The sequence below is a fragment of the Corella eumyota genome, chromosome 1 (assembly GCF_963082875.1).
Source record: "Corella eumyota chromosome 1, kaCorEumy4.1, whole genome shotgun sequence".
Classification (NCBI taxonomy): domain Eukaryota; kingdom Metazoa; phylum Chordata; class Ascidiacea; order Phlebobranchia; family Corellidae; genus Corella; species Corella eumyota.
The window spans coordinates 16,978,424-16,995,914 of record NC_137490.1 but is presented as its reverse complement, the minus strand read 5'-3'; the positions used below and the strand labels follow the sequence as shown (position 1 = coordinate 16,995,914).

The 17,491-nt window shown below is 30.5% G+C and overlaps 4 protein-coding genes across 5 annotated transcripts; 2 read left to right on the top strand and 2 right to left on the bottom strand.

Annotated features, from left to right (window-relative positions):
* Positions 1–43: 43 nt before the first annotated feature.
* Positions 44–3,615, bottom strand: LOC145755336 (AP-4 complex subunit epsilon-1-like). The gene is made up of 11 exons (XM_082571563.1): positions 2,923–3,615; positions 2,637–2,852; positions 2,389–2,539; positions 2,196–2,305; positions 1,967–2,103; positions 1,767–1,879; positions 1,526–1,617; positions 1,352–1,435; positions 1,141–1,275; positions 995–1,075; positions 44–909 (listed from the first exon to the last, which is right to left on the bottom strand). The coding sequence occupies exons 1-11, from the start codon at positions 3,613–3,615 to the stop codon at positions 310–312; spliced, it is 2,412 nt and encodes an 803-aa protein (XP_082427689.1). The 3' UTR covers positions 44–309.
* Positions 3,616–4,036: 421 nt separating this feature from the next.
* On the bottom strand, positions 4,037–8,170 carry LOC145741151 (semaphorin-5A-like). Its single transcript, XM_082558681.1, has 13 exons — positions 8,107–8,170; positions 7,915–8,012; positions 7,726–7,817; positions 7,419–7,558; positions 7,055–7,241; positions 6,780–6,919; positions 6,380–6,553; positions 5,903–6,076; positions 5,244–5,408; positions 4,905–5,102; positions 4,695–4,798; positions 4,389–4,537; positions 4,037–4,174 (listed from the first exon to the last, which is right to left on the bottom strand). Exons 1-13 carry the CDS (start codon positions 8,168–8,170, stop codon positions 4,066–4,068), a joined length of 1,794 nt encoding a protein of 597 aa, XP_082414807.1. The 3' UTR covers positions 4,037–4,065.
* Positions 8,171–9,460: 1,290 nt separating this feature from the next.
* Positions 9,461–11,719, top strand: LOC145755942 (KH homology domain-containing protein 4-like). The gene has a single exon (XM_082572166.1). It carries the CDS (start codon positions 9,723–9,725, stop codon positions 11,343–11,345), a length of 1,623 nt encoding a protein of 540 aa, XP_082428292.1. The 5' UTR covers positions 9,461–9,722; the 3' UTR covers positions 11,346–11,719.
* Positions 11,720–11,912: 193 nt separating this feature from the next.
* LOC145742351 (mitogen-activated protein kinase kinase kinase 7-like) lies at positions 11,913–17,117 on the top strand. 2 transcript variants are annotated; one of them, XM_082560166.1, is made up of 14 exons: positions 11,913–12,051; positions 12,241–12,463; positions 12,576–12,714; positions 12,870–12,957; positions 13,248–13,340; positions 13,499–13,629; positions 13,780–13,950; positions 14,111–14,264; positions 14,398–14,464; positions 14,701–14,784; positions 15,288–15,420; positions 15,587–15,744; positions 15,860–16,002; positions 16,132–17,117. In XM_082560166.1, the coding sequence occupies exons 1-14, from the start codon at positions 11,977–11,979 to the stop codon at positions 16,333–16,335; spliced, it is 1,863 nt and encodes a 620-aa protein (XP_082416292.1). In that variant the 5' UTR covers positions 11,913–11,976; the 3' UTR covers positions 16,336–17,117. The 2 variants fall into 2 exon arrangements, with proteins under 2 accessions (XP_082416292.1, XP_082416358.1); XM_082560232.1 differs by lacking the exon at positions 14,701–14,784.
* Positions 17,118–17,491: the final 374 nt, after the last annotated feature.

The window sequence follows — 17,491 nt, the reverse complement described above, 5'->3', positions numbered from 1 at the left end:
AAAAAATCACCAAATGATTAAATCAAAAATTTGAAGCCCTGTTACTTTAAATTGATGTTTATGATGGTGTAATAAACAGATAGAGGGAAGACAAGAAAACTTAGAGTAAAGGCACCAGCAATATTAAGGCTTTTACAACAAAATGATTGCACACTATATAAGGTAAGTTCAAATTTAAGTTTAAAGATTTGTTAATAAAGAGAATAAATATGTTTTGAAATTTTATCTAAATAATTTATATATATATATATAAATGACATACTTTTTTTTTTTAATGCATATCACATTTTTTTCAGAATATTAAAAAAATTACTCTGAATCATGGGCAGTGACATCACTGCCTGATTGTGATGTCATAATCATGTTGTTCATTGCATCCAAAATCTCGTGATCCTCCTGAGATGTTTTGGCAACAGCTGATAAATTAAGTAACGCTTGATTAAGTGAGGGTCGATGGTGGGCGGTGTTTCCCTGCACACTAGGTGAGGCTATATCCCCGAATAGGGCCTGTGATAATTTGACTTTGTCCTCATCGGGTTCTGTTTTAACAATGGTGGACACCTTTGATGGGGTTAAATCTGATGACTTACCCTTTAAATAACCCTCTTTACCCCACACTACTTCAGTTTTAGTTTCGACCTTTCTTGACAAGAAACTTGGAGGGACTTTTTCTGGTGTTGATTTATCCCCACTGTTGTCATGCATGACCGATGCCAGAAATTGTTCCTTATTTTTGACAACTCCTCGTTGGTTGAAATTAGCTTCATAAGGTTGGAATTTAAAATCAGATTTCTCCACTACAACTAACTCTTCCTCCTCTTCTTGATCCTCATCTTCCTGGATGTTGTCAGATTGTTCTTGTTTTGATTGGTTAACAAAAGATTCAAGAAATGACATGTCTTTGTCAAACTGAAAAAAAGAATGTTATAAATTTGTTAAAAAATTACTTTACAATTTATAAAATAAAAATGCGAAATTGATTGCCAATATTCACCTCAAAATTTTTATAGTTGATGTTTTTAAGAGTATCAGAAACAGTTTTGTTTTCAAGAAGAGCATGGAGTTCTGAAACACTCTAAAAACAATACTAAATAAAAATCTATTAGAGCAAAGTAAAGAGAATTTTTTAATTGAAATTACCTGATATATTGTTGGTGTGGAATAAGGGTCTATTGTGTTTAATATTTTGTCCATAACTTTATTATCACATGGTAATATTGAACATAAGCGAGTGATTGCTAATATTAAAGTTAAGCTCATTTCATTATCCTTTACCTGAAAAATTTACAAGTATATATAATTATTTTAAAATTAATAAAAAACAACTATTGGATGTAAAGCAGAGACTTACTTTTTGTTGTGAATATTGCGCAAGAAAACTTTCGATAATTGAATCAAAATCTGCATCAGAGGTTTGACAATATTCACTTACAATCTTTATAAAAAAAGAAACAAAAAAATTATTTTTCAGGTATTTTTACATACCTAAAAGTATATTTAGTTTAGTTCTTTTTACTTAACTTACTGAAAGTAAAAGCTGAAAATGAGTTGGCAATAACGGGTTCTTCATTAAATTTAAACATCTTTTGACTTCGAGGTTTTTAATCTCATTGGTTGCTAAAAATGGTAATAATTTACAATTTGTATAACCACGAAACCATAACTATTGGTTTGACTTACGAATTTTATTACAATAATGTTTTTTATTATTTTAAAAATCGGGTCACTAATATTTTTTAAAATAAAACACGCTTTTATTTACACACCTTGATTTAAAACAGCAAAAATCCTTTGTGAAACTATTTCACTAATATTTTCCCCAGCTTGATTTAGTATGGTGTGAAAAGTACTTAAAATCCAATCTATGTCTCGGGAAAATGTAAATATTTAACACATTAAGAATTTAAATAACTTGATAACAATAAAATATAGGTTTTACATATTTAAACTTGAATGAAAAGGATATTTTTCGACAACAATTGTTATCTTTTTGCTGAAATTTTTCACAAAATATTTGTCGTTTTTTTGTAGATGTTTAATCATTTGGTCAATGACAATTTTATAGTTGTTTTCATTTACCAAAGATTCCAGTAAAACCAAAGTCTGAAAAGAATAGATTTTGATTAATTACAAAAACTAAAACAATTTTATAAATATTGATTTAAAAAATATATTACTAGAATAATACAAATTACCTGTCTCTTAATAGTGATGTCATTATGTTCTAAACAGTTAATAATAAGGTCTTGGTACCTTGAACAATATTTAACATTAATCTTGGATAGCTGAGTCAATAATTCCAAACCTAAAAATTTGATACATTTTTTTTTAAAAAAAACATTTTGAAAATTAAGATATTCATGTTTATATATAGTAGAGCCTCTCCACCTGCCAACATAATATTGGGTTGTAGATTTTGCAAAAACAAGGGCAAAATATCCTCTGACATTTTAAACAGTGGGTCTTCCTCGCAAAATAAAACAACGGTTGTGTGAATACATTCTGATAATACAGCAAATGAAATCATCTGTTTTGAAAGCTAGAAAAAGATTTTAAAACTGTTATGAACATGGTCTATTGTTAGATATAAGTTGAAGTCAAATTTAAAAATTGTATTCTTTGATTCAAGTCAGTGCCTGGCTTCTGTTCATGACTTCCATCAAAACATCTTCCAGCTTCTTTTTATGATCCTCTTCCACCTCCAACAACATCACGATCTTGAGGATCTGAATAATGAGCCACGGAGCAGGAATTCCATGTCTGTTCATCCCTGGAGGAAGATTTCCTTTTGAGATCTGATGTAAAATGAAAATCATCTTGGAAGAAATGTCGGAATGTTGCGAGGAGTTTTTCTAAATTAAGAAAATTACAAAATAAAAAACTTGGTTAAAAAATTCAGAAGAATGGTATGGTCGCACTTACTTTTATAATATCATAAATATACGGTATTGCTGCTGTCATAACTCTTGGGTTTTTATCAGTCAATCCTTTTGTTATATGCACTTTAGTGTTATGTATGAATTCAGGTGCTACTCTATACATGCAGTGTAAAACTTGATATGCTTTTATCCTAACATTGACATCAGAGTGAACTATTCTTCGTTCCACAATAGGCAACAACACTGGGATAAGATCAACAGTAATTATTTGCGCAGCAACGAGTAATGATAAACGAATTACGCTAACATCTTTTGAGGAAATGTCCATTAAAATTGTGTTGACAGATAGATATATTAGCTCATTGTTGTTGCATTCTATTATAGAAACCAACGCCGTGTAAGAAATTCGTTTACTGGCGATTGAAGTAGAGCGTTTCATATTCGCAACAATTAACGTGAAAAATTGCGACAAAACGTTACTTATTTTAGCATCACGATAAACTTGGCAACAATATATAATAGCACACAAGTATTTTCTTTTCTGGTGATCAGAGCAGGACTCGAAATCGTCCTTTATAAGTGATAAGATCTTGCAAATATTTTCAACCGAATTTTGTTGGCTCTTGGGTGCTGTTAAAATCTTCATAAATTCGTCAGTGTCAATTGTTTGTGTAACTTCTCTGCCCTGAAATCGATCTACCGCGTAGTTTAAAGTTTTTGACATAATACTCGACATCATTTTGTTGTTTAATAATCGCCACTAATTTTTACAGTAACTAGTCAAAAAATAACCGACGGGTACTTTCCCTGTTTATGTGACCAAAAGTTACCCAAGCGATAAATAAATTTTTAAATTAATATTTTATTTTAATTATAAAAAACATAAACTTTATCAAATATGCAATTTTTATTTAAATTAAAACAATTTTTAAACAAGTTTGGAGTATAGTATACATTTTTTGTGCTTTTAGTTAAAATGTAAAATATAGATTAGGCCTTGGTTCTGACATACATTTTGAGCGTTCTTTTTACGATTTCTAATTACGCTATTGCAGTAATCTTACTAATCGCAACAAACAATAAAATTAGTTTAAAGATTTAGTTAAAAAACAGTTCATCACGCAAAGTTATTTGCAATTTTTATATTTTATTATCTGCACACATTAAAAAATACTTTTCGGTTGCGTTATTGTCCCAACGTAAGACTTTGAGGTTGGATCGAACGAAGACAATTAGGCACGAAACATCTTCCTGTTTCTCTGTCACGTTGCTGGCTACAATTCGACAAATTACATCTAAAAAATGCATAGTTTTGTCGTGTAGATTACACAAATGTGATACTTTAATAGCTAGATATCGTTTAAAGTATACCATTCTACTTTTAAATTACCAGGCCGTTTGCTAAAGCTTGCCTTTTTAATAGATTTAATTTATTTACAGCACTTAAAAAATTAAACATTAAAAAATTATTAAGATTAACAAAAGCTTTTACTGAAGTGTGTTACAAACCTCACTCTTGTTCTAACTCCATTCCCGTTCTGACATCTACAACTCGACCATCTTGCCCAAATACTCCAATTAACCTCGCTTTCACACTCTTCTAATCGACATGCAACAATCGACACACCTTCTCCTTCCCCGCAATTAAACGCAGAAACCTTAAAAATAGAGCTTAACTACCTTAGCTTTATATTACCAAAAATTAAAAAAAAAATGATTTAATAAAAGGAACATATACACAATATTTAAAGAAAAATTGTTGCATTGGTCTTACTAGATATTGAAGTAATCGATTTCTATTACTTTGTTATTTACCTCATTATTATTATCTCTGCAAGTCCTTCTTCTTGTTCTTGACCCTCGTCCACACGATACTGAACAGTCGAATTCAATCCATTGAGTCCATTGGTACGATTGGCCTTAAAAATATTAAAAAAAATATGACTCTAAACTAGATTTTAAATACTTTTGAAATTTAAATGATTTGCATGTTGATCAAACAACTTTGAACCGCGATCTACTTACAGGAAAATCTATTGCAGGACTCGCTTTCTTCTGCATTTGATTCAAGCGCGCATTCGCACAAATCTCTGCTAATGGGTGAATCAGTTTGCCCCATGTAAAAACAATATCTCATCCTATTGCGCCTGCCCCCTCCACAAGAAGCCGTGCAGTCAGACCATTGTTGCCAGGGGCCCCAGCTTACCCACGGTTTCGGTGGAGCTGCAGTAAAGTATGTTTTAACCTTATTCAATAATAAAGAAAATACAAACATGGACTAAAAACAACACAGATCAAAAAATGCACCAAACACTTAAAACGTTTTTCAAACAAACTAAGTAATTTAGCATCAATTTAATGTACCGCACTGCATGATGCACTGTCTGTTTTCAGAGGCTGAGCCATCACAACTTGACGCTGGCAAGTTTTGACCAGATGGGGATCTACATTCCCTATATCTTCTTTCAAGTTGAACTTCACTGTCGCATGAACAGGCTCCCCAATTTCCCCATTCAGTCCACACGTTTGCTATTCAATTAAGTAAAAAAAAAATAAAAGTTACAATAAAAATGTATTGACCAATTTTCACTCCTTTACCGTGTATTTTTAATTAAGCCCTTTGGCACTACAACCAGTTTGTTTGTTTTTAGTAAACAAAGATTAAACAGGATTAAACCAGACGGGAAATTCCATACAACAAATCGATTAAGTTTTTACCACAACTATCTTTATAAACAGAGATGAAACTTGAGTATTTATGTATGGGTTAAATCGGAAATTCCGAAACAGAACTATACAGATATTTGCATACAACATTGACCCAGAACTTAAAAAAAAAATTACAATACTTTAACCTAAATAGTATGCAATGTAAATATAACGAAGGAAAAAATTTAAATTTATTTCACAATTTATGATTTAAAACATATATTACACACATTGTTAAACCGTTGCTTAAAAATCCTTTTTAGCAGTTTCAGTGCTTTTTAACAAAATTTGTTTATCAACAAATTAAAACTTACGACATTCTCTTATTACACACGCCCTTGACGACGACGAACTTCCAGGACATTGTGGTCGTGGCAATCCTCCCAAATTGAATCCCCCAGAATTACAAACTCTGGATCGCCTTTGAATTCCAGTGTCGCAGGTTACGGAACATGCACCATAAGAACCCCAATCGCCCCAAAAGTCAGCTAAAATTAGATTAAATGTTTTACTTTTTATTTAAGTATGCAGTAGGGACGTTAAAAAAATACAAAGATTTACAATGTATTAATATGGTGAAAAACGCGACAATTAAATGTTTTTGTTCGAAATAATAAAAAAAAATGTTAAGACTCCTTAGCGCCATCAAACAATTATATATCATTATTACACTTCATCCTATTTTTTTTATTAAATTTGAGTGGCTATTGGGAAATACCGCATTTTAAATTAAAAATTATTTACAACACTCAGTCGCAACTTAAGTAAATATAAAACCAAAGCTCTCTTACGACAGGGAAGCTGACAGCTTTGTCGATCTATTCCATTTCCACCTGGACACTCAGTAGCCGATAATTCAACATTTTCGTCGATCCCAGATCGACATGAACGTGTTCGAACTTGAACACCCGAACCACATTGTCCCGAACACGGAGAAAACGGACTCCATGGACCCCAAAAGTTGGCTGTATAATAATTATTAAGTTAACTTTACTAAAAAAATACCTGTTTGTTGTCTTTAATTAAAATGTATTTTAGTTATGTGCAAAATCTTATGTTTAGGCTTGTATGCGAAAAAGATAACCACAGGTTTGTCGTCTAGGATTCAGTTCCTATAGCCTACAGGTATAATTAAACAACAATCATAGACATGTCAAATTTCAGCATATCTTTTAAAAACCAAACACTTACGAGCTGGAAAGATGTTGTTGTTACATTTGGCCACCGCTTTTCGAATCGGTGAATCGGTTCTGGTTAAAATTTGAAACCGATATGTCCAACTTGGATTGAACGGTTGTTGAGTATTTACAGCCTGTCCGCACAAGCTATACCTAAATTCAATAACATAACATAGAACGTTAATAAGGTGCATTAATACTTTAACAGTAATTGTAAAACAAAAAATTATAATTTTTCAAAAGTGTAATTTTTTTTTTGATTTTGCAAAGAATATATGTGGTGCCTACTTTGTAATTGTGTGCTGTTCAATAAAATTTGACAGTAAGTCGTATCTGAGTGGCGTTCTGCCTTCAGGGAGAACAATGTTGTCTGTCAAACAGTTGGTAAAAGCTAGTCGGGTCCGATTCAAAGTTGCTGGGGTGCTGTCTGGTTCAAAAAAGGCCCCTCTTTTCTTTCGAGATGATTGAAATTGCACTGTTTATAATTTAAGTATTATTTGACAATTACAGCTCAAAAGTTAATGTTGTCAATAAACGTTTGATTAAGAGAGAGAATATAAAAAGTGTCTAAACCGGACAAAAGTAAAAGAAAATTTGAAATTATTTTTTTTAAGTTATCAAAAAATGTTATTTCCAACAAAAATTTGTTTACATATTGGTGGGTCTTGCGAAGAGTCGGCAACGAATCGATCGATACAAGTTCGGGCTATAGTTAGTATTGGGGATATTTCATCTATGTATAAAGCTAATAAATCCTTCCAACATTCGGCTGTATGGCTGCCAGTCAAAGATCTATTTTTAAATAAATAAAAGTTAAGTTTTGAATATTACAAATTACATACTATATTTCTTCACAAGAATAAAAATAAATTTTAAACAGTAATCATCAATTTTTTTTTTAAATATTACGGTCATGTATATGCTTAATTAACAAATTATATTTAGATAATAGATCGTACGTGCAACCGATTGTATCGACATCAATATACCAAATAGAATCAAATACGGTGTAGTCTATGTTTGTGGTCCAATCAAGACTGGGGTCAAAAAGCTAAAAAAATTAACTCAAAATTAACCCGAGCTTTACCTTACAATAAAATACTGATTTCAATATTAAACATACCAAAGAAAAAAATTCAATTTCTTACCATTGACGACATGCACTCTGCAAAATAAAGTCTCCAAACAGCCGATACGTCCTCATCTGACTGCCTTTTGTTACGTCTTCTTCTTGCCCAGTGACAACCTACAACGCAACAGCACAATTTTTTACAGTTAGCCTTTTTTACACATGTGTTAATACAAAATTTGTTACAGATATAAACTATGCAAATAATTACCGAATGTATTTGGAATTATTGCTGAAGCATAGATCACCAAAAAGAATAAACTACAAAGTTTCATTGTTTAAAGTAAAACTGCAACCTACAAAAACGCTTTTAAAGCAGCAACAGCTTATAATTAAAAAAACATAAAAAAATGTACGGTTGGTTAACATGTATTTAAGATCTGTATTCGACAAAAAATCTTTGTAATAATAACAGAAAAGCTACAAACCTGTTAAGGCAGTGTCATAACTAAAAGCTTTAAACTTTCTTATTTAATTTATACTAATCACATTTTTTTGAAAAAACAACTTACTTTTGTAACTTGCTACGATTTTTACTTATTTTTAATATAAGACCAAAAAATGATTGACTTTTTAAAGCCATTTTCCAACTAAAAAATCATCTATTTAAAGCCGAGTTTTTTTATCTTGTTTTGTATATATGCATTCCATCACAATAAAACAGCCTTAAGGCAGGAGACGGTTAAGCTAGGTACGTGAAAAGTTTATTATTTTTTTTCAATATGGAATAATTTATGCCTGCGGTCTATTTTTCTTAAATTAAAACGTTGTTAATGTGGTATTTAAATACAAGTTTAAAATTAAATTAGATATCGTGTTACCTAAAATGAGTTTTAATTTCGACTCAATTTAGTTGGCCTTCTTTTTTGGCACTTGTATTGCGATATTTATAACATTAAAAAACTCCAGCAAAACTTGTTTGTAATCTCAATTTAAAAATCTAATAATAATAATTAAACTACTTTTTTAAAATGTGTTTTTTATCAAAAAGTAACAGTCGTCTACAGTTAAAAAAAAAGTCATTGGTATTAAATGCCTTCAGTTTAGACCAAATTTGTTTATACTCCGGCAAAGTTATTATTCACACAATTGTACTATATATTTATTTGTTTATAAATGCATATTGGAAAACCAAAATACTTTTTATTATTACCTTTTTTTACTACTACCTGTTTGCTGAATAATAAAATTGCTATTTGGAAATTTTTTGTATGTTTTAGGGCATAAATTTTATTAATGTGTATCCCTATGGTTTACAACATATAAAAACATATAAAAAAAAAAAAAAAAAACCTGTGGTTTACAAACTATTTGACAAATTGGTAAATTTATCAATATTAAAATTTTTTTTGTTTCTATTTTGTTTTTTTTAGAAACATTTTTTTTTTTCGACAAACTTTTCATGTCACATGTTGTGTCGATTTAATTTTTTATGTCAACACTGCAGTTCTGGGTTTTTTCCTGAAATATTTATTACTTTTTGTTTCTTTAAATCTTTATGAACTTGTGATATATACACAAACTAATTAACTTTGATTTAAGTAATTAATATCTAGCTAATGATTAATAAAATGTTAAGATCTTTTTGTCAGAAATATGTTTAGTATTGGTGCTGTATTAGTGTAATCAGACTAATTTGCGTGTTTTTGTCATTTCTGATGTTTTTTGTAATAATAAAATAAACACGTGATAAAATTTTTTAATTAATGTAAATTTTTATTTAATCATAGCTACATGTAATTGAAGATGCACTTATCTTAAAAATTAGTTTAAAAACTTAAATGTGATTGAAACTATTAGATTTTGTAAATATTAAATATTAAAAAAATGTCAGGTCAAAGTGGCAAGAATAATGGGTTTCGTGCCCCAAAAGCCCCACCTTTACCAAACAATATTAACTCAGCACCGAAAAAAAAATCAAAGTTCTCAGACGAACCACCAGGTGGCTCCAACGGGGCATCCCCTGTTGACCCCCCTGTGCGTAAATCAAAGTTTTCTGATCACCCTCCAGATTCAATTCCACCTCCAACTAAAATGAATGCGGCAGCTATTGCTGCAGCTGCTGCTGCAAAAATTAACGCAAGTCTTCGTGCCAAGGGAAAATTATCAGATGAGACTTTATTGCAACCAAAAGCTAATTTAACGAATACAAATTTAAGCGCTTTGGTGCAAATTTCTCAAACAAAAAAGGTTTTTGACAGTTTTGTGGCAAAAGTTGACATTAACGATTTACCAACGCCTGCAAGAACTTTTTTCACACAAGTTAACATTCAAGAATCAATAAACAAGCAAACCGGGGCAGCAATTTCTACAAAGGGGCAATTTTTATTAGCATCAGAGAAGAAAAATTTACCAATCATTGAAAAACAACTTCATTTGTATATCCAGTCACCATTTAAAGAAAAAGTTGATCATGCAATAACTAAACTTAAAGAAATGATAGCGCAGTACAACTTACCCAAAGTAAAACTCAATGCCCCATTGGTGCCTACAGTGGCACCAATAATACCAAACAATTTTATGCTTAACCAACCCACCCTACCAACTGGTAACTACATTCAAGAAAAAGTTTTTGTGGGTTTGGATTTTATTCCACCCGAATTTGATCTCAAAACAAAATTAATCGGAGCAAATTACATGAATTTTAACTTTGTTGCGAACTCCACTGGAGCTAAAGTCATCTTAAGAGGACGAGGTTCTGGTTTTCTTGAGCCTACATGTGGGCGGGAAGCATTTGAGTCAATGTACGTGTTTATAAGTCATGTAAACCAGGTTGGGGTTGATGCTGCTAAAAAACTTGTTCAAAATTTAATTGACACGGTACGAAGTGAATATGCAACCTACAATGCAAGAAAAACTCCTGCAGGATTTGGACCAAATCCTAATTTTCCTGCACCAGCTGCCATGGGTAATACCTTTGCTCCATTTCCAGGAGCTCCGGTTCAAGTCCCGCCTATGGTACCTCTAACAAATAACTATAACAATCCAGGTATGCCTCCAAATCCATATATGGGAAATAATAATACCATGCAGGCACCGTTTAATATGCCACAGCCACCATTGAGTAATCCATACAACATGGCACCCCCTATAAACAATTTTTCTTCTACCCAACCTCCATCATCGGATTATAAAAATTCTCCTAACTCTGGTTCATATGGGGTTGATAACAATACTGTACAACCGAACAATATGTCTAAAGTTGATCCTATTCCGACAAAGCGACGGCGGTTTAAAGAAAAAGTTCCGGATGACTCCGAATTACTTGGATATAAACAAATTTCGAGTAAAACAAACAATGAAGTTTCAAACAAAAAATCAAAACGCAGTTTTAAGGAAGATACCCCAACAGAAAAGGCGACTGAAAATAGCGAAACTCAAAAAAACTCTAAAACTAATGCACCATCTAATTCAGGAATGCCATTTTGGATGTCACATAGTTATGATTAACCCTTAGTATGAATATAATCTTAAAAGAGATACAGAAAAGCAGCAAGTACTAGGGGATTAGCAAAGAGGTTGGATAACTAAACAACTGTCATAGGTTTAGCAATGTTTAAAAAAGAACTTGCAATAGCTTACAATTTATGAAAATCAACATACTTTTAAATAAATATACATATAAAAAATGAATTTGCTGTGTAAATGGTAAATTTACCATTTTCTGGTTGTTATTTATTTATGGCTAAAATGTATTTTTAAAAATTTGACGAAGTTAGTAAAATTCTATAAAAGGTTTAATAATATTGTAATAAATATCATAATAGTTTAAACTGTCAATCGTCTATCAATTTTTTTCTATTTTTTCTTGAGAATTCATTGATACACCCATTATTTTACTGTTAAAATTTAAATTAATTTAGATAATATGAATTAGGTTTTTTTTAATTCGTTGTATGGTTTTAAATATAGTTTTTGTTTAACAAAAGTACCTAGTCAAAAATATGAATCATTTTAATCCTGATTACATCTTCACCAAAAACTTTTTTGCATATTCAAATTTCTCTTTGTAGGGTCTTCAGTTAGGTTTTAATTTAAACATAGTTGTGTGTGTGGATGGGATAACTTGGTGCTTGTTACCATGGCAACAAACGCCATGGAGTCTCCTCCGGGATTTATTGAGGAGATCGACCAAGTTGAACTCAACCTTGGAGAAGTGAGTAATTTTTAATTTTTACCTTAAATCAAGTTCAAGCTAAGAAACAATTCTTTTAGGATACATAATAGCAAATTGTTATTTTATCACCAATTTTAAATAAAAGTTTTTACCAATTAAATTAAAATGTGTTTTTTTAATTTTACATTTACTGACTAGCTGTTTAACGAGTAAAAAAACGTTTTTTAGATTGTTGGAAAAGGATCGTTTGGAGTTGTATATATGGCAATATGGAGAAATATTCGCGTTGCCGTCAAAATGATTGAAGCCGAGTCGGAGAGAATAGCATTTATGACAGAGTTGCGACAACTGTCAAGAGTCTCACACGATAATATTATTTGTTTGTACGGTGCTTGTAGGAATCCTGTTTCGTTGGTCATGGAATTGGCTGAATGTGGATCACTGTATAATTGTAAGAAAATTTAAAATAAAAAAAACAAGTTTTTTTTTCTAAAATATATTCAAGTAAAATTGTTGGTATATTTTTATTAACTATTACTAAAATATTTACTTTAATATTGCAGTACTACATGGCACAGGACCTCAACCTCACTACTCATCAGGTCATGCTATGAGTTGGTGTATGCAATGTGCTGTAGGTGTTGCTTACTTGCATAACATGAAACCTAAAGCTCTCATTCACAGAGATCTTAAACCACCCAAGTATGTAGCAAATGTTAAATAAATATTTTTGTGGCCTTATTTATTTTAATTCTCTTTTTTTTAATACCTGTGTAAAACTGACACTGTGTTTACATTTGCCAAAAATGGATTTCATTTTGTTGTATTTTTGAAATTAAATTTTATATTTTTTTTAGTTTATTGCTAACTAATCACGGAACAGTTTTAAAGATTTGTGATTTTGGAACAGCCTGTGATCAACATACACATATGACCAACAACAAAGTAACTAGTTAATTATGTAATTAGTAAATTAATACCATAGAGGACATAGCAATTAATTCACTTGGTAATGGATTGTTCAAGTTGTTGACTATCTAAAATTTATTTGATAATTCCTTTTAGTGATTTTTGCAATACATTTTTAAAGGATTATACAACATTAATGTGAAAATTTTCACATGATCAACATTGGTATTACTGTTGTACCCTTTCTTAATCTAATTTTAAAACTTTTAAGATTTTTAAGAACTTTAAATAAATATAGCTTTGTAATAATTTGTTTAATTAAACAGGGTTCGGCAGCTTGGATGGCACCAGAAGTATTTGAAGGATGCCAATACAGTGAAAAATGTGATGTTTTTAGCTGGGGGATTATTCTATGGGAGGTACGAAAATGTATTTCTCATATTTAAATCTTTATATTCATGTTATAGCATAAGCTTATAAATATTTGTCAGCAATATTGTATTATATTGATATGGTATATGACTGGACTACTTTTATTAATTGTTTAATTTTATTGGTGTTTTTTTTATTTTTAAAGGTATTGACCAGAAGAAAACCATTTGATGATTTAGGAGGTCCAGCATTCAGAATAATGTGGGCAGTACATACTGGAAAAAGGCCCAGTCTTATTGCTGGATGTCCCAAACCTATTGAACAACTTATGACCAGGTTTGTATACATAAAATTTAATATTATCTTTGTACAGAAATATTAAATGTAAACTTATACTTTAAGCTTGATAAAATATAGTTTATATTTGTTAAATACAAACATCAAATATAATTTTTTTTATTTATTTTTTTTAATATTTTTTTTTAGTTGTTGGTCAGCGAAACCACATGAACGACCAAGTATGAACGAGGTGGTGGAAGCCACGAGGGATTTAATGTTGTTTTTTGAGGGGGGTAATATCCCCCTCAACTTTCCCACTCTAGATAGTGGTAGTGGCTCAGAAACTAGCTCTTGTTATGAATCTAGTATTGCCGACAGGTAGAAATGTATTTTTGTTCACTATTTATTAAATAAAAATTATCTACAGATTAAAAATTTTTTGGTTTTTGTGCTTGCTGTCAACTGCATTTTTAAACTTAACAACACAATCTTTTGTTATACTTTAATTATGCTTCTACTTAAAAATTTTCTATTTTAGTTTTCGTGAAACTCATATCAGTACAATCAGTGACACCATTCGTAAAACTCAACCCAAATCCACTGTTCACTCCAATGTAGGCGCTGTAACAAGATCAAGACCGAACAATGAATCTCCTTTACCACTTGGACCTATTATGGGCAACAGGATACAGGTATCAAAGATAATGCTATTTTTAAAATAAGCTGTAACATACTTGGATATAAATATATTTACATTTTTTAATGAAATTTTTTTGGAAACAAAGTTTTAAAATTTAAGAAAGTTAAAATTTTATTTCTTTGTAGGATGAAGGTCGTGTAAGGTCCAGGTCACATACACCAGACCCTCAAAACTCAGCCACTGATTCACCCTGTAAGTTATTTGTTTGTTATTAATTCATGACTTGTGTGTTTTCTTTTAGAACTAGACTTTACCTTGATTTCTGTTTGCTTTGTATACTCAGTTGTGAAATATGCATAAGAATAAGTAAGCTCAACTGTTTTGTGCTAAGAGAACAAGTATATATAATTTTTCATAACCTAATTATTCATTAAAAGCTTTTTCTTGTGATAAAGAATATATTTTAAGATAAACTTATTACAATAAAGGCAAGGTCTTTACAAAAGGCCATAGACGTGCATCGTCATATGGAAATAAGCTTGACGTGCCCCACGATTTATTTCGTCCTACAGGTATCAAATGCTTTAGAGTAGAACTAAAATGGGAAAACAGAAATGAAATGACAATTTTGTTTGCCTTTTTCAATCATTTGTTTACTGTAATTTAGTTTATAATTTGGTAATTCTTATATAATTTTTGTCAGCGTTTTCAAAAAAATTAATTTTTTGACAATTTTTTCAAAAGCAAGGTTTTGCTTGTAAATCAGTTTGTATTAATTCTATAATAATTGGTAATTTCATTTGTAATTTTAATAATTTTTCGTCCAAATTATGTAAATCTATTTTTAGTTTTAGCTAGTAGAGATTTAGCAAAAGTGTAGTTTGATATCGTAGAATAATATAACATTTTTAAACTCATTTGTTTGCAAAATCAGCTTTGTAATTTTTAAAATATTTTCTTGTATCTACACAAATTTAAAGGATATACGAAAATTAAACAGAGATATTAAAAAAATGAAGCTTTTGCAAATAAAGATAATTTTAATTTATAAAAAAAACATCTTATTTTTGTTTAGTGTTATCGGAGGCAGGCAAATATGGTAGCAAACGAAGAAGTTCATCAGATTTAATTGCTGAGATGGGTAAACAGCCAATCGAACCAATTAGAACTCCAATTGGGTCAAGAACCGGTAGCCCCGCTTTTGGAGTGTAAGTTTAATTAAATTTGGAATTATTTTCTATGCAATAAAATCAATATAATATATAAGCAATAAAATCCTAATTAAAAAGTAATTCAACTTTTATGTAAAAAGATGAAGATAAATGGTGCTTTTAATAAATGTAATAAGTTATAAAAATGACCTGTTGTATACAGACCAATGAATTCCAGGATGCCATCAAAAAGTATGAGCAGTCCGATGGTGTCAAATGTTGCATTTCAGAAATATTTCCCGCAGGACAGTCAATCACCAGGACCCAGTTCATCAGGAATGTATACAGACCCAAAAACTTTAAACACTTCCTTTGGGGAAGGTAAATTTACAAAATGTTACTTTATTACAAAAATTTAAGAAAAGAGTTATTTTTTGTTCTTTTGACAAGTGTTTGGTCTTACAGACATAACGTTTCATTTTCAATTTAACATCAGATTCCCAATGTGACTCTCTTCCACGAGCATACATCACTTTAGAGCTTCATCTTCAGCCACTGCCTCCCTCCACTTCCTCAAAAAAGTCGATGGAGATCTATCAAAAACATTGCATGCTCGCTGAAGAGTATCTGAAAGTTCAGGTAAAGTTTTGTTGTTTATACAAAATTATATCGTTTTTGTAAAATATTTCCAAAAACCTTTTGAAAAAATCATTTTTGGTAGATGAATTGTAAAGTTTTTGTAATGCAAAAAATGTGTTTTTTCTCCAGACTGAGATTTCAATTCTTGAACAGAGATGCAAGCATTTGAAGAGTGATCTTGCAGAAGATGAGAATGATAAGATCGAAGGAAGTCAGCTGAAGCTTGAGCACCAACAATTGGTTGCCGAAAATACCTCTCTGCAAAAATGGTACGATCGAATGAAGAAGGATTTAGAAAAAGTGAGGGCAAACCAAAACAAAAATTGGCCTTGATATGAAAACTTGCTACAAATAAAAAAATTTTGCGCTTATATGGTGATCTTGCAACTTAGGGTTGAGGTACAAACACTCTTTTCTATTTTAAAAAACTTTTTTCTGCCCTTTGTTGCTTTACAATTTGTTATTGTTAATAACAGGGTATAATTATCAAAATATTATTTTCCAGTTAATAACGTTTAAAGTTTTGGTACATTCCATAAGGTTGATTATCTAACTCTCACAGAAATAAATTGCTACTTTCTTTATTTATTTAAATCATTAGGTGTCGAAATCATGATGAGTGTATTAATAAACATCTGACGTCATTTTTTTCTGTAATCATTGTACAATTTCCTATTTTTATTTCTACTTGTCATTGTGTAAACTAGAACAATGTGAAATTTTTTTGCTTTGATCAAATTAGTTATTAAATGAGTTTATTTTACTTTTTTCTTAATTTCAAAATCTGTGATGCAATTCTTTTTTGGATGGTTTAAATGATATTTTTTTGTTGTGTGTTGTTTAAAAACTCATACTTCAAATATGTTTTACAAAATATTTTTATGTTAGTTTTAGTTCTAAAGGACCAATTTTTTTTAATCTTGTTGTTGCTTTCAGCATACCAACCTACTTATTTTTAATAACAGGAACGTTAATTTTATCTCTTATCTTTTTTTATTCCCAGCGCTTATATTCTATCAGCTTTCAGTCTTTTTGTATTCCTTAAACTTTTTTGTTTGTTACATTTAATAACATTCCCCGTGTTTTGGAATAAATAAAACTATGTTATTAAAACACTTTAAATTATGATAATAACATCAATGGAAAACGGTTCAAACTATAGCAGTTACCGAATGTTAAGGCTAACTTGTACAGAAGTTAAATAAAAGTTTAAAAAAAACTTTTTGTTATCACACAACTTTTTGTTATCGCAACGCACACTTAAGAACACTTGCTACACCACTATGATGTCGTGGGTTCAATCCCTACTGCTCTCAAGTCTCCTGCTGAGCTAGCAGTTAATCAGCAGCATAATTACCGGGCAATTTTAATTCTATATAATATCCCAAACTGCTAAAGGCAACTCATGACTGGGTCAGAGTAACTTATGTTACTCTATGTTTAACATAGATATTACATAACACATAGATATTGTAATGTAATATCTATG

What these genes read in the sequence shown, in the direction of transcription:
- LOC145755336 (XM_082571563.1), bottom strand. Translation starts at nt 3,615, where the DNA reads ATGTCGAGTATTATGTCAAAAACTTTAAACTACGCGGTAGATCGATTT. An exon ending in ATATTTATGATATTATAAAA is followed by an intron (nt 2,853 to 2,922) that starts GTAAGTGCGACC and finishes TTCTTAATTTAG; the next exon opens with AAAAACTCCTCGCAACATTC. An exon ending in CGCAATATTCACAACAAAAA is followed by an intron (nt 1,276 to 1,351) that starts GTAAGTCTCTGC and finishes TAAATTTTTCAG; the next exon opens with GTAAAGGATAATGAAATGAG.
- LOC145741151 (XM_082558681.1), bottom strand. Translation starts at nt 8,170, where the DNA reads ATGAAACTTTGTAGTTTATTCTTTTTGGTGATCTATGCTTCAGCAATA. An exon ending in GAACAGCACACAATTACAAA is followed by an intron (nt 6,920 to 7,054) that starts GTAGGCACCACA and finishes TATTGAATTTAG; the next exon opens with GTATAGCTTGTGCGGACAGG. An exon ending in GGAGTTAGAACAAGAGTGAG is followed by an intron (nt 4,175 to 4,388) that starts GTTTGTAACACA and finishes TGCATTTTTTAG; the next exon opens with ATGTAATTTGTCGAATTGTA.
- LOC145755942 (XM_082572166.1), top strand. Translation starts at nt 9,723, where the DNA reads ATGTCAGGTCAAAGTGGCAAGAATAATGGGTTTCGTGCCCCAAAAGCC.
- LOC145742351 (XM_082560166.1), top strand. Translation starts at nt 11,977, where the DNA reads ATGGCAACAAACGCCATGGAGTCTCCTCCGGGATTTATTGAGGAGATC. An exon ending in TTGAACTCAACCTTGGAGAA is followed by an intron (nt 12,052 to 12,240) that starts GTGAGTAATTTT and finishes AACGTTTTTTAG; the next exon opens with ATTGTTGGAAAAGGATCGTT. An exon ending in CACATATGACCAACAACAAA is followed by an intron (nt 12,958 to 13,247) that starts GTAACTAGTTAA and finishes TTAATTAAACAG; the next exon opens with GGTTCGGCAGCTTGGATGGC.